Genomic DNA, 15,952 nt, shown 5'->3' on the forward strand with positions numbered 1-15,952 from the left:
GTCAATGACTCATTTATATCGAATTAACCGCATTAGTTGAGTTAAAAAAAAGGCAGAAATTTAATTTATTTTGAACTAATGGTTAAGATCAGAGGAAGGAAAGTGATTAGTTGTATTTGCAAGAGCGTTGGAGGAAATCCAATCCATTTTTTTTGTGTAATTTGATAAAAAGAAACCTCATTTCAGATATAGACATTTTTTAAAGGGGTCAAAATTTGGACCCGAGGACACAGGAGGGTTAAATATGAGGTTTACTGTCATATTTCTCAAGAGAGACACTTTTACACTCGCTGCGGATGTGAATCATTCCCCCGTGCACTGACCGCCAAGTGTGTCTACGAAGCGTTATGTGGAAGACCATTGGCAATTTTTAATCGTATCACAATTCGGTGTCTTACGGGACAGAAGCGATGTAATTAAGAAACGGTTATATTGCACTGTACGTTTTGCAAGTAACCGTATTTGTCTCGTGTTCTGTTATGTCTTCATTACTTTGAATTCCTCACGGGGGCAGCAGAAACTACGCACAATAGCTTTAATATTCCTTTTATATTCCTGTTTACATGCAGCTAGCGCAAATTGGCTTTATTTCTCGCGGTGGAGGGACTTGTTGGAGAGTGGAACTAGAGTGCGGATCGGGCCGACGTCCGGCCGCAGTAACCGAACAGAGCAGCACCCGACAGGCATTAAGATGTTTATGTCGAGGCCGGCCCGACACAGTTAAATCGCATTTGTTTCTCATACTAATGACACATGTCACGTTTTGTTTGTGTGGAAAAGCTGCTTTTATTAACAATGTAGGAAGGCATTCGGAAATGTCAACAGATGAGCGCTCAATGCACACGGGGCCACACGCGCACATACCTACATAATACGCCGTTTTAAATTACAACGTTCAACGCCTATCGCGCTGATGTGACCGAGCCCGACCAGAACCCCAGCATCCTTTCTAAAAAATCTGTTCGACCCGGCCCGGCCGTCGGTCCCGTCGGTCCCCGGTCGGGTCCCGGTCGGGCTCGGGTAGTCGGGTATCCATCCTCTAGTGGTGAACACAGCGGTCCTTGGAAAGGTCGGCGTATAACCCCAAAAACTGTTGCTATCCTAGTCTCTGATCATTTATAAACGCTGCGTTTCTCCTTGTTTTCTTTGCCGTGCTCTGCGCCGCCTCGATGCATATAATAGTGTCATAAAAAAACTTGATTGAGACGCAGGTTCCGGATGAGCGGTACCATGTCCAAAGAATTCCTCTAAAACCGAGTAATAGCGGAAAAACACACCGCCTTGATCAGAAAAAGCTATATTCTGAATTTACAAAAAAAACTATTCTAAAATCCAAACAGATATTGCTGCTTACCTGTCACTTATCAAATCAGATATTAGATCCTATTCCAAGGAAAAGGTGGATTATTAGGGCATGTGTAAAAATCCTCGACTATGCGACTTTCTGTTCATTGAGTCCTCTCTTGATTGTTCTCCACAGTATTATTGTCTATCTGCTCCCTTCTTTGTGACCCGAACCGGACGACCCGCTGAGTCCCAGAGATCGCCCACACATACAAGCCGACAGGGAAAGGTGAGTGTAAAACACGGGTGACACTAGAGCCATTAGCTCTCAGTAGAGCCGCACGACATGAGGACAAGTCTTCAGCAAGTCTCACCGAGTGACCTGGTCTGGAAGAGAAGAGGACTTCGCAGTTGGCAGCATTGGGGTTTGCCGCCCTAATGAGATGGAGAGGGTTTCAGTATTAGTGATTGGTTTTCACTTTATGAATGCTGCAGGCACAAGACCCGGCATCATATATTCCATACTATTATTATATTCTTTATTTACACGACTCAAGGTCAGATAGAAAGATTTTAAAAAAATACCTCAACACATTAAAAAGGGGTTTTTATATATATTATATATATATATAATCTCTCCCTAACTTGCTTATAATACAGAGTTATTTGTGCTTGTTTTCACAGTCACCTGGACTTTTTGGCAAATCTTTGCATGTGTATTTCTTCTTCTCTTTTTTTTTACAGGTACAACAAATCAGCAAGAGAATGGACACACATAGGCAATGTTGAGCGAGAGCCGGGGAGATGAAGAATTACAATGAGAACAAAAAAACGAAGCGCGTTTTGATTTTGAACTTATAACAGGCAATGGCAACAGATGAAGACGACGACGACGTCGACAACAACAAACAACAACAACAACAACAACCAAGCCTAGACTAACAGCCCATCTTTTTGTGGAGAGGAAGTGATACGGTGACAGTGCACCTGGCTTTCCATGTGCCGAGCTGCTATCATGTGCTGTCCTCACAACTCGTAGGATCTGCGTGAGCAGGACTCACGGGCTCCTTTAAAGCACCCCCCATATGGAAACCGGAAACCCTTCACACTCAGACTAAGCTGTTACTCCTGCTCCGTGAACTGCCCATCAAGCGCTCACAACGCTCGTCGTCACTGTCGACAGTCATATCGGTAAGCATTCAGTGTTTTATTTAAGGAGATTTGTCTCCCCCTTCTTTTCATTTGCAGAGGTACCGTCCCACTGGATTGTTGTGTGTTGTTATTATTGTTGTATTTCCATGTTATTTAGTGGCCTTTCTGTGTTTTTATTTTCTCGGTGTATGTGCATCGAGGCAGAATGTTCCTGCTCAAACACAAATGGTGCAGTGCCGATACAAAAGCAGCTGATCGGTCGGCGCATGCTGTCTCTCTACACCCCCGCCCCCCCCAACAATGCGGAAAGATGGTTAAGAAAGGAATCGGTCTCTCTCATCCACTCCCTCTGCGTTTTTTTCTGAATTGCGACAGTATTTAGTAGTGGAGCAGCGCCGCTGAGAGATAGCCGCACCACTGCCTCGCCGAATATGTTCACACGTAAGCTATTACTCCCTTTATTCCGAATAGGACAATATTCAGAATGTGATACGGGTCAATGTAAACAGCATTCCGTTGGATATTTTGATCAGACCTTTTATCGAATAAAGCAATTTTGGATTAAAACGTGTGATTTTGCCGGTCTAATGGGTTTTATAGTAATCCTGAGGTTGTCTATTCGATTCTAGTTAGAATATGAGTCAGGATTCGGCCCCATTTGGGCTGTGATTATGGGGCGTGTTTTCAACAAAAACCAAGGAAGGAAATGCCTCTGACGCTCAATTAGATAGGACCTACAACCAATCAGAAGCAAGGATAGGGACCTACAACAAATCAGAGAACGGATAGAATACAACCAATCAGAGCAACGGATAGACCTACGACCAACAGAGCAACGGATAGACCTAGATACCAACAGAGAAAGGATAGCCTACAACCAATCAGAGCAACGGCTAGACCTACAACCAATCAGAGCAAAGGCTAGACCTACAACCAATCACGAGCAACGGATGAACGACAACCATATCAGCGCACGGATAGAACTACAACCAATCAGAGCAACGGCTAGACCTACACCAATCAGAGCAACGGATAGACATACACCAATTCAGAGCAACGGCATAGACCTACAAACAATAGAGCAAACCGATAGGACTAACAATCAGAGCAACGGATAGGGCCTACGGACCAATCAGGCACGTAGTATGTGAGTTTGTTGAACCCTTGGACGAATCCCTAGGAAGGACCACGGCAAAACATCTTTCGACAACAAACAACTTGAGGGGTTCTTCTGTTCCTCTTTTTTAAACGATGCTCTGGTCCAAACCTTCTAACGGACAGGATGGGGGGAGGAACTACACGTCTCCACGTTCCCGCGGCAGCCATTCTTGTTGTTTACAAATCACCGAGCACTCTTGTGAGGTGGTGATACGTTACTGTTAATCATCTGTCCCTCATTGTATAAAGCCGCCCAACGCTCTGATGGGCCAAACGCTCTGATAGAGCATAGTCGCTCTACAAAAGGATCAAGTCCTGACTCAACTCCCCAAACTCAAAGAGTGGGCGGGGCTAAGTACCCCCGGCGTCCAGACTCAAACTCCCGACTCAAAGTTGTGGGCCGGGGCAAGTCCCCACCCGGCGTCCAGACTCGGTTTTTAAGAAGCATTTTTTTTGGAAATGATCAGCGCGTAGAATCTGCGTCCCATCAGGTTTTTCCGCAGTTTGTGAACACTAACTCGGCCTCTTGCCTGTTTGCGTCACGACCGGTCCGCTGTGTGGTCGATACGGTTGCGGACACAAACCTGACCAGCCGACGGTTTCCATGGCGACGGTAGAGATGCACGGGCCATAAGAAAGAAGAAGAAAACCCACAGCTGTTCGTACACATCATCAGAGAATTGGATATAACAGGTTCATGGACAGTGGTTGAAGGAATGAAAGACGGAAGGCTGTGTTTACAAGTCCGCCAGGGTTGAAAAACTAAAATATATATAAGATATTATATAGATATATATAAATATATTATATATATATATATAGATCTATTATATATATATATATATATATATAGCGCGCTGCATGTTAAATGGGAAGATTAGTGGAATATTCCCTTCATTAGCCGGTAAAACCGCTAAGTCTGAATATTGTCTTTTTGGGGAATAAGGCGAAAACACTGGAGATATGTGCATGGACTTAGTCACTGTTTTGGGCTCTATAGGTTAATGTTAACTTACATGTTTCCTTCACACATGTGTATTTTATTTTTTTTTTTTTGCGGCTGTTTATATCTCGTATAAATAACCCCCCCACCCCCACACCACCCCACCCCACCCACCCACGGCCAGGTGTCATACTGCACCAAAATCCTGTGTTGTTTGACTTGCTTTGTCTCGTCGTGTAGCTATTGAAGTAGTACTCTTTTCTTTGGCATATAAGCTGAGCTGTGTGAATCTCCCAGTACAGTTACTCAGGTATCTAACCAAGATCATCAGCCTCACATGCAGTGGCCCCCGTTGAGGAAAAAACCACCAGGTACCCGTATCGTTCGGCCCAAAAAAAAAAAAAAAACACTCACGCTTGCTGAAGAGGCAAATATATCAAGACAGATCAGCACTCCTGCCGTCTTCTAATGCGAATGGCCTGGATGGGCTAGTGTTGCACAAAGCTTATGCTGTCATTTATCACTAAGAGTTAGTTTTTTAAAATTATTTTCACCTAACTTCTTTGTATAGACATCTCCATTTTATTTAGAGCACCACTGGGACGTGAACAACAGCCTCTAAACACACACGTGCTACTGCTTATTCTCAAAAAAAAAAAAAATGAAATGGACGTGTCAATATAGACATTTTTTTAAAGGGGTCAAATTTGACCCGAGGACAACAGGAGGGTTAAAATTGAGAGTTTACTGTGCATATTTCTCAAGAAGAGACACTTTTACACTCGCTGCGGATGTGAATAATCTCCCCCGTGGCACTGACCGCCAAGTGTGTCATACGAAGCGTTATGTGGAACGACTCATTGTCAATTTTTAATCGTAATCACAATTTCGGCTTCTTACGGTCACAGAAGCGATGTAATTAAGAAACGGTTATATTGCACTGTACGTTTTGCAAGTAAAATCTGTATTTTGTCTCGTGTTCTGTTATGTCTTCATTACTTTGAATTCCTCACGGGGGCAGCAGAAACTACGCACAATAGCTTTAATATTCCTTTAATATTCCTGTTTACATGCAGCTGCGCAAATTGGGCTTTTATTTTCTCGCGGTGGCAGCGAATCTTGCATTCGAGCGCTACGGTAGAACTAGAGTGCGGATACGGCCCGAGTCCGCAGACGCAGTAACCGAACCCAGACCCGGCGCCCGACAGGCATTAAGATGTTTATGGCCCGCAGCCCGACACAGTTAAATCGCATTTGTTTCTCATACTAATGACACATGTCACGTTTTGTTGTTGTGGAAGACGCCCTTTTATTAAGCCAACTGTAGGAAGGCATTCGGAAATGTCAACAGATGAGACGCTCATGCACAAGGGGCAACCAGCGCCATTACCTACATAATCAGCTGTTTAAATTCAAAATGTTCAACGCCTATCGGCTGATGTGACCGAGCCCACCGAACCCAGCATCTTCTAAAAATCTGTTCGAACCCGGCCCAGCCCCGTCGGCGGGTCCGTAGCGGTGATCCCGTCGGGTCCCGTCGGGTCCCGTCGGGCTCGGGTCGGGTATCCATCCTCTAGTGTGAACACAGCGTTCCTTGTAAAGGTCGGCGTATAACCCAAAAACTGTTGCTATCCTAGTCTCTGATCATGTTTAAAATCAGCTGCGTTTCTCCTTGTTTTCCTTTGGCCGTGCATCTCTGCGTTTGTGTACAGCAACCGTAGCAACGCACAGAGCTGATCGTAAGCCGTAAACAAGCGAGAGGCCGGAAAAGTGTCATAAAAAACCTTGATTGAGACGCAGGTTCCGGATGAGCGGTACACATGTCCAAAGAATTCCTCTAAAACCTGAGTAATAGCGGAAAAACACACGCGCCTTGATCAGAAAATGCTATATTCTGAATTTTACAAAAAACTATTCTGAAAATCCAAACCGAATATGCTGCTTACCTGTCACTTATCAAATTCAGAATATTAGATCATATTCCAAGGAAAAGGTGGATTATTAGTGTGCATGTAAAAATCCTCGACTAGCGACTTTCTGTTCATGTCTCTTGATTCGTTCTCCCACAGTATTATTGTCTATCTGCTCCCTTCTTTGTGACCCGAACCCGGACGACCCGCTGGTCCCAGAGATCGCCCACACATACAAGGCCGACAGGGAAAGGTGAGTGTAAAACACGAGTGACACTAGAGCCATTAGCTCTCCATTAGAGCCGCACGACATGAGGACAAGTCTTCAGCAAGTCTTCACCGAGTGACCTGGTCTGGAAGAAGAAGAGGACTTCTGCAGTTTGGCAGCATTTGGGGTTTGCGCCCTAATGAGATGGAGAGGTGTTTCAGTATTAGTGATTGGTTTCACTTTATGAATGCTGCAGGCACAAGCCACCGGCATCTATATATATCCATATATTATTATATTTCTTTATTTACAGACTCAAGGTCCAGATAGAAAGATTTTAAAAAAAATACACTCAACACATTACAAAAGGGGTTTTATATATATATATATATATATATATATAATCTCTCCCTAACTTGCTTATAATACAGAGTTATTTTGTTCCTTGTTTTCACAGTCACCTGGCACTTTTTGGCAAATCTTTGCATGTGTATTTTCTTCTTCTTCTTTTTTTTTACAGGTACAACAAATCAGCAAGAGAATGGACACACAAGTATGCAATGTGAGCGAGAGCCGGGGAGATGAAAATTACAAATGAGAACAAAAAAAGAAGCGCGTTTTGATTTGTAACTTAAAAAGGCAAATGAGCAACAGAGGAAGACGACGACGACGTCGACAACAACAACAACAACAACAACAACAACAAGCTAGACTAACAGCCCATCTTTTTTTGGAGGAGGAAGTGATACGGTGACAGTGCCACCTGGCTTTCCATGTGCCGAGCTGCTACCATGTGCTGTCCTTCACAACTCGTATGGATCTGCTGAGCAGGACCTCACGGGCTCCTTAAAGCACCCCCCATATGGAAAACCGGAAACCCTTCACACTCAGACTTTAAGCTGTTACTCCTGCTTCCGTGAATCGCCATCATCGCCGCTCACAACGCATCGTCGTCACTGTCGACGAGTCATATCGGTAAAGCATTCAGTTTTTATTTAAGGAGATTTGTCTCCCCCTTCTTTTCATTTGCAGAGGTACCGTCTGAGTCCCACTGGATTGTTGTTGTTGTTGTTATTATTGTTGTATTTCCATGTTATTTAGTGGCCTTTCTGTGTTTTTATTTTCTCGGTGTATGTGCAATCGAGGCAGAATGTTCCCTGCTCAACACAAAATGGTGCAGTGCCGTTACCAGCAGCTGATCGGTCGGCGCATGCTGTCTCTCTACACCCCCGAAACAATGTGAAAGATGTAAAGAAGGAATCGGTCTCTCTCATCACCCTCTGCGTTTTTTTCTGAATTGCGACAGTATTTAGTAGTGGAGAGCTGCCGCTGAGAGCTAGCCGACCCCTGCCTCGCCGAATATGTTCACACGTACGCTATTACTCCACTTTTATTCCGAATAGGACAATATTCAGAATGTGATACGGGTCATGTAAACAGCATATTCCGTTTGGATATTTTTGATTCAGACCTTTTATCAGAATAAAGCATTTTTGGATTAAAACGTGTGATTTGCCGGTATAATTTGGGTTTTTAAGTAACCTGACGTTGTCATATTCCGATTCTAGTTAGAATATGAGTCAGATTCTGCCCCATTTGGCTGTGATTATGGGGCGTGTTTCAACAAAAACCAGGAAGGAAAATGCCTCTGCGCTCAATTAGATAGACCTACAACCAATCAGAGCAACGGATAGACCTACAACCAATCAGCGCACCGGATTAGAACTACAACATCATGAGCACGGATGATCCACACCAATCAGAGCAAACGGACTAGCACCTCCAACCCTCAGAGCACGGATAGACTACAAACAATCACGAGCAACGGATTAGACCTACAACCACTCAGAGCACGGATAGACCTACAACCAATCAGAGCAAACGAGCTAGACATACAACCAATCAGAGCAACGGATAGGCTACGACCATCGAGACGTAGTAGTGACGTTTGTTGAACTTTGACCGAATCCCGTAGGAAGGACGGCAAAAACATCTTTCCGATCAACAAACACCTTGATGGCGGTTCTCTGTTCCTCTTTTTAAACGGATGCTCTGTCCAAACCTTCTACTACGGACATGATGGAGGAATCTACACGTCTCACTTCTCCAGCGGCAGCCATCTTTGTTGTTTACAAATTCAACCCGAGCGCTCTTTGGTGACGTGGTTGATTACGTTACTGTTAATCATCTGTCCATCATTGTATAAAGCCCCGCCCTAACGCTCTGATTGGTCCAAATCGCTCTGATTCGAGCATAGTCGCTCTACAAAGGATCAAGTCCTGACCCAACTCCCCAAACTCAAATGTTGTGGGCGGGGTAAGTCCCCCCGGCGTCCAGACTCAACTCCCCAAACTCAAATGTTGTGGGCGGGGCTAAGTCCCCCCGGCGTCCAGACTCAACTCCCCAAACTCAAATGTTGTGGGCGGGGCTAAGTCCCCCCCCCCGGCGTCCAGACTCGGTTTAAGAAGCATTTTTTTTGGAAATGTATACAGCGCGTTGAGAATCTGCGTCTCCATCAGGTTTTTCCCGCAGTTTGTGACACTTAATCGGCCTCTTGCCTGTTTGCGTCACTACGGTCAGCTGTGTGCGTCGCTACGGTTGTCGGACACAAACTGACCAGCCGACGGTTTCCATGGCGACGGTAGAGATGCACGGGCCATAAGAAAAGAAGAAGAAACACAGCTGCTCGTACACATCATCAGAGATTGGATATTAACAGGTTTCAGGACAGTGGTTGAAGGAATGAAGAAAGAAGGCTGTGTTTACAAGTCCGCCACTGGTTGAAAAACTAAAATATATTATATATATATATATATATATATATATATATTAATATATATATTATATATATATATTAATATATATATATATATATATAGCGCGGCTGATGTAAATGGGAAGATTAGTGGAATATTCCTTTCATTAGCCGTGTAAAACCGCTAAGTCTGAATATTGTTCTTTTGGGGACTAAGGGCGGGAAAACTGGAATATTATGTGGCATGTGAACTTAGTCACTGTTTTGGGGCTCTATAGGTTGAATGTTAACTCCATTTTTCCTCACACATGCTGTTATTATTGCGCTTCTTATATCTCGTATAAATAACCCCCCCACACCCACCCCACCCCACCCCACCCCACGGCCGGTGTCCATACTGCACAAAATCCTGCTGTTGTTTGACTTGCTTTGTCTCGTCGTGTAGCTATGAACGTAGCTACTCTTTTCTTTGGCATATAGCTGAGCTGTGTGCCATCTCCTCAGTACAGTTACTCAGGTATCTAACCAAGATCATCAGCCTTCACATGCAGTGGCCCCACGTTGAGGAAAAACCACCAGGTCCCCGTGTCGTCAGGCTCCTAAAAAAAAAAAAAACACTCCCGCTTGCTGAAGAGGCAAAATGATCAAAGACAGATCAGCACTCCTGCAGTTCTTCTAATGCGAATAGGCCGGGATGGTCTGTGTTGCACAAAGCATATGCTGTCATTTTATCACTAAGAGTTAGTTTTTTAAAATTAATTTCCCTCTCAACTTCTTTATATCGACATCTCCCATTTTATTTTAGAGCAACACTTGGACGTGAACAACAGCCTCTAAACACACACGTGCTACTGTTATTCTAAAAAAAAAAAAAATGAAATGGACGTGTCACTCGCGTACAAAAAGACGTGAAGTTTTTCAGAAACTGTTCATTTAAAGTCTCGCGCGTGCGTCTCCGTTACTCGAGGTGAATAAATACAGACGCCGTGACAATTTAATCTTTTTTCAAGATTCAGTTCATGTGAAGTTTGTCTGCATTTCTTCCATCTTCTGCTAATTATTCGGGTCTGCAAAAGTGTGTTTTGTTTGGGGATTGATAATCCAAACTGACCGGGAAACCGTTGTCTCGGTGACCCCGTTTTGTATTGTATGTTTAAAAGCTTCGGTGATAGGCAATTTTTTTTTTTTTCCCTTCACTCATGTCATCAGATTGAACAAGATTGTGATGTGTAATATTGATTTTAATATAATCCATTGTGACTGTCGGATAAAGTAGTTTAAGAAATGCTTTGAAAATATATATATATATATAATTTTTTTTTTTTTTCTTCTTCTTCAATCATGGCTCATAATGTGCTGATGCTGCCAATACAAAGGGAATCATGTGGTATTATGAAAGGGGGAATCAATTAGCTTTTGAGGCATATAATAGAGTGGATTCATCCAGTAAGGTCCACACTAAAGCATGGACGTTTTTAGAGGCTTTGATTGTAGAATTAACACCACGGGTTAGGCACTAAATGTAGATTGTCTTTAGCTGCTGTAGAGAAAATGATCAAAACACGAGGTCATGAGAAAGTTATACACTAACATGTTTTGAAAGTATATCGTCTAAATGCCGTGAAAGTCTGTTTTGCTGCCACACGCGACCGGACAGGACTTGTGTGTGTCGTAGCACTTTGAGTTTTGCATTTTTCTTTTGTTCATCGAGCTATTTATTTATTTGAAAGTAGTTTCTTCCAAATGTAGGCCTACGATTTGAATGCAGCCTCAATTCGTCACGTGAGTGGCGCGGCGTCGACTTCCTTCGTCCAGTGTGCTCTGTAGAGTTTCTAATACGTAGATAGGCAGCTTGGCATGCTTTGCACTCTGGAGAAACCTTCTCACAGCCATTTGCCAGATATCAGGGACTTCGTTACAATTCATCTGCCTAACACCTCTGACTAAAATTGTAGCCTTAACCCTCATTTTGTGTGTGTATATATATCTATATATATATATATATATATATAGAGAGATATATATATCTATATATATATATATACATATAGAGAGCGAGCGTTGTCATGAACTGTACAGTTGCTATCAGGGCTGCATCCCCCTAAATGGGTGATTCATTTCATCCAGAGACGTGGAAAACCTGCTTGAACAGCACCAATATTTTTCAGTTTTATTTGTTAAATTTCAGCCTGGCTTTTCTCTGAATGCAGGACCAGCCTTTGTGCATCTTAAAATTTGGAATATGTGTGCTTGGAAATGCCACCACGAACGTGTCCACTTGTCCTCACATAGCCTACACGAGATAACTATTGACCTTCTCGTTACATATGAATAAAGCTCATCTTGGTTTACTGTTGTCTGTAGTCCATTTTTTTTTTTGTGTCTTTAATTGTGATGTAACAGCTGTGCATGGGTGGTATTAAATGATCGGAGGCTTTTAATGTAAATGACCAGATATACTCTTCTAAATAGACCCATTTGAGTTGTGATTCACTCGGATCTTTAACCCGAGTCTTTAAAATGACTCATGAATCGCGAGTCTATTAACCCAGATCATCCTACAATTCAATCTAAAATGATACCAGAGCCACACACAAATAATAATAATACTAATAATACATTTATTTATAGAGCGCTTTCCATCAAAGTGCTTTACAACAAGAATACACTTTACATACAAACGGTACGAAAATGTAATTGAGCAGTAAAAAGTAAATAACCACTATTCAAAAACATCAAGGATAAAGGAGCATTTAGGACTCATACGCAGCAGTGTGTTATGTACTGTATGTGTTTATGTACGTGTTGTGTGTGTATGTATGTATGCGTGTGTGTGTATGTATTATTACAAAAAAAAAAAAAAAAATCCAAACCATCATGGCCCGTGTGAAAAAGTATTGCCCCCTTGTTAAAACATACTATAACTGTGGTTGTCTACACCTGAGTTCAATTTCTCTAGCCACACCCAGGCCTGATTATTGCCACACCCTGTTCACAATCAAGGCATCACTTAAATGGGAGCTGCTTGACACAGTAAGGTCCCACCAGATCCTTAAAAGCTACACATCATGCCGAGACCCAAAAGAATTCAGAACAATTGAGAAAGAAAGTAATTGAGATCTCATCAGTCTGGAAAGGGTTATAAGCCATTTCCAAAGCTTTGGGAATCCACGAACCACGTGAGAGCCATTATCCACACAATGGCGAAGACATGGGAACAGTGTGAACCTTCCCAGGAGTGGCCGCCGCCCAAAATTACCCCAGGACGCAGCAACGACTCATCCAAGAGGTCACAAAAACCCCCACAATCCAAAGAACTGCAGGCCTCACTTGCCTCAGTTAAGGTCAGCGTTCATGCCTCCACCATCAGGAAAAGGACTGGCAAAATGGCCTGCATGGCAAGTTCCAAGGAGAAAACCACTGCGAGCAAAAAGAACATCAAAGCTCGTCTCAATTCTCCACAACCATCTTTATGATCCCCAAGACTTTTGGGACAACATTCTGTGGACCGATGAGACAAAAGTGGAACTCTTTGGAAGGTGTGTGTCCAAGTATATCTGGCGTAGAAGGAACACTGCATTTCATGAAAAGAATATTACCAAACAGTAAAATATGGTGGTGGTAGTGGGATGGTCTGGGGCTGTTTTGCTGCTTCAGGACCTGGAAGACTTGCCGTGATAAAAGGAACTATGAATTTCGGCTGTCTACCAAGAGATCCTGAAGGAGAAGTCCGACCATCTGTTCATGTACTCACATCTGAACGAACTTGGGTTCTGCAGCAGGACACATGATCCTAAACACACCAGCAAGTCCCACCACCGAATGGCTGAAGAAAACAAAATGAAGACTTTGGGTGGCCTAGCCAAAGTCCTGACCTGAATCCTATTGAGATGTTGTGGTACGACCTTAAAAAGCCGTTCATGCTCGTAAAACCTCTATGTAACTGAATTAGGACAATTCTGCAAAGATGATTGCCAAAATTCCTCCAGGACGCTGTAAAAGCCTCATTGCACTTATCGCAACGCTTGGTTTAGTTGTTTGCTGCTAAGGGTGGCCCAACCAGTTATTAGGTTTAGGGGGCAATCATTTTTCACACAGGGCCACGATGGTTGGATTTTTTTCACCTTTTTAATAAACACCTTCATTTACAAATTGCATTTTGTGTTTATGGTGTTGTCCTTGACTATTGTTTAATTGGTTTGATGTTCCGAAACCTTAAGTGTGACAAACATAAAGGAACAGGAAATGAGGAAGGGGGGCAAAACCTTTTTCACACCACGGTAGGTATGTGTATGTATGTACTGTCGTAGTATCCAGGGTCTCCAGAATCTGACCACTCGTTTCACTCAGCGGGAATGCATCCAGTAGAAAAACCTTATTCTCTGTGTGTGCGTCATCGCCACAACAAAATGGATCGAGTGAATTCAAGTCAATCAACACACGAAGCCTGTGTTATAGCCTATGATTAATGTTAATTTTAATTTGATTATTAATCCCCAGTGGGGAAATTACATTCACCCTCTGTGTCCACACTTGTTAGTAATCACACACAGGCCTGAAACACCCACACCCACACACACACACACACACCACACAACACACACACACACACACACACACACACACCCCACACACAACACCACACACACAGGCAAGAGCTATACACGCACTAATGGTAGATGTCAGAGTGTGTGTGTGTGTGTGTGGGGGGGGGGGGGGGGGTACAGTGCCTTGCTCAAGAGCACCTGGCAGTGCCCAGGAGGTGAAGTGGCATCTCTCCAGCCACCAATCCACACTCCGTACTTTTTGGTCCTTATGGGGGACTTGAACCAGCGACCCTTCGGTTCCCAACCCAAGTCCCCGCCCCCTGTAGGTTTAAATGTATTTCAATTCATTCAACACAGGTTTCAGGCTCTTTATCCATTAGACGAGTTGCTCTAAAAGTACTGACATTATAAAAAATAATACGATAAATTAAATCCTAGTACGTCATCAGCTCATGTGACCTGCACTGTTGGAGGAGTGCGTTGTAACTCTGACATTGATTCAACATTGGCGCCACCTACTGGATCATTTACACGACTCGTCTGCATTTTGGGTGAATTTGTTTGCACCCGTTTCTATCATTTTCCCGAATCAATATGTCTGAAATATTAAAAAAAAAAAACAACATAATGGAATACGTTGCAATAAGGCTCTCAGGCATTCTGCATTGCTTTGTATTCATTCTCCTTTAGATCGACTCTTTTGCATATTTTTTGGGGGATGTGACCTCCATAAATGTGCAATGTGCAATTATTCACCTCAATGATTTATTATTCATTTTAATTTATCAATAAATCCCTGGACTGCGAGCAAGATTTCTGCTCATGTCCCAAAACGTTGTGCACATTCAAAATATAACTCGTGAGGTACTAGGATTTAATTTGTCGTATTATTTGTATACTGTCAGTACTTTTAGAGCAACTTGTACAATGGATAAAGGGCCTGGAACCTGTGTTAAATGAATTGATATGTATGTATATATATATATATATATATATATATATATATAGTACATTTTGTACATGTACTGTGGCCATAGACAGTTAAAGAAGATTAAAAATAAGTTAAAGACTGTGGCGGATTTTATTTGCCCCGTAATGTACCGTTTCTCTTAAGCTGCGTTCACGTGATCCTCGGATATTACAATTTACCGAGTTGGGAAGACTTCGACTTGTTTATGGGCTTAACCCTTGTGTCGTCCTCGGGTCAAACTGACCTGTGTTTCAAAGGGTTTTATATCCGAAATATGGATTGCTTTCAACCAAATTGCCCAAAAATAACATGGATGATTCCATACGTTGTTCAGGTGACATTAATGGTTACTGTCATTTAATTATTTGGGTGTTTTTTTTTTTTGTCTGGTCGCATTTTAATTCTTTTTTTTATGGTTTTAAAACCGTATCTAACTAAACTTTAACATCTCTCCATCTTAGATCCACTCAACATCCTCTGATCTTCACTATTAGTCAAAATAATTCATAATTTCTCCCTTTTTAACTAAAAAACTTATGTATAATTTGATATAAATGAGGTTTGTTGACCACGAATTCGAGGAAGAAATGTAAAACCTGTTATTATAAACCAGCTCAGGTTTTTAAAAAAAGCGCCAAGAGCTGGAAAAAGTGACGAATAAACCCAAAAAAAGCGACAAAAACACCAGAAAAGCACAACAAATATTTGTTTTCAATTTTTACCTGGAGGGACAAGTTCATGGTCAACGGGACGACAACAGGAGGGTTAAGAGTAGCAATGTTGGGGGAAACATGAAAGCTAGAAGATGTTTATTGATCAGCGTGTGTAAACAACTCGTTGATATCTGTTTCCAGGAATTATTTCCCAGTTTGAAGCTTTATGTTAGTGATTTTGTCCGAGACACACCAGTAGCCATCATTTCCTAAAACCACTAACATGTTGCTTTAAATGTCTTGTCAGGGAAAAGTACGGTGGCCCTGAGGGGCAAAACACAACGGCAAATCAGAAAACACAACGGCAAATCA

The 15,952-nt window shown here is 42.6% G+C and overlaps 2 protein-coding genes across 3 annotated transcripts in view; both read left to right on the top strand.

The window, feature by feature from the left end:
• ube2d4 (ubiquitin conjugating enzyme E2 D4) overlaps positions 1-7,346 on the top strand; it is a 47,416-nt gene extending 40,070 nt beyond the window's left edge. The window contains exons 6-7 of one of the 2 annotated variants that reach the window (XM_032515780.1): positions 6,607-6,700; positions 7,176-7,346. In XM_032515780.1, the coding sequence (XP_032371671.1) occupies positions 6,607-6,700; positions 7,176-7,221 (140 nt within the window). In that variant the 3' untranslated portion in view covers positions 7,222-7,346. Of the gene's footprint in view, positions 1-1,480; positions 1,570-6,606; positions 6,701-7,175 lie in introns of those variants that run through there. The other variant, XM_032515781.1, reaches the window with a different exon arrangement.
• dbnlb (drebrin-like b) overlaps positions 1,397-15,952 on the top strand; it is a 33,733-nt gene continuing 19,177 nt past the window's right edge. The window contains exon 1 of the mRNA XM_032515775.1: positions 1,397-1,407. The gene's annotated coding sequence lies outside the window, so the exon portion shown is untranslated. The remainder of the gene's footprint in view (positions 1,408-15,952) is intronic.

The sequence above is a fragment of the Etheostoma spectabile genome, chromosome 5 (assembly GCF_008692095.1).
Source record: "Etheostoma spectabile isolate EspeVRDwgs_2016 chromosome 5, UIUC_Espe_1.0, whole genome shotgun sequence".
Lineage (NCBI taxonomy): Eukaryota > Metazoa > Chordata > Actinopteri > Perciformes > Percidae > Etheostoma > Etheostoma spectabile.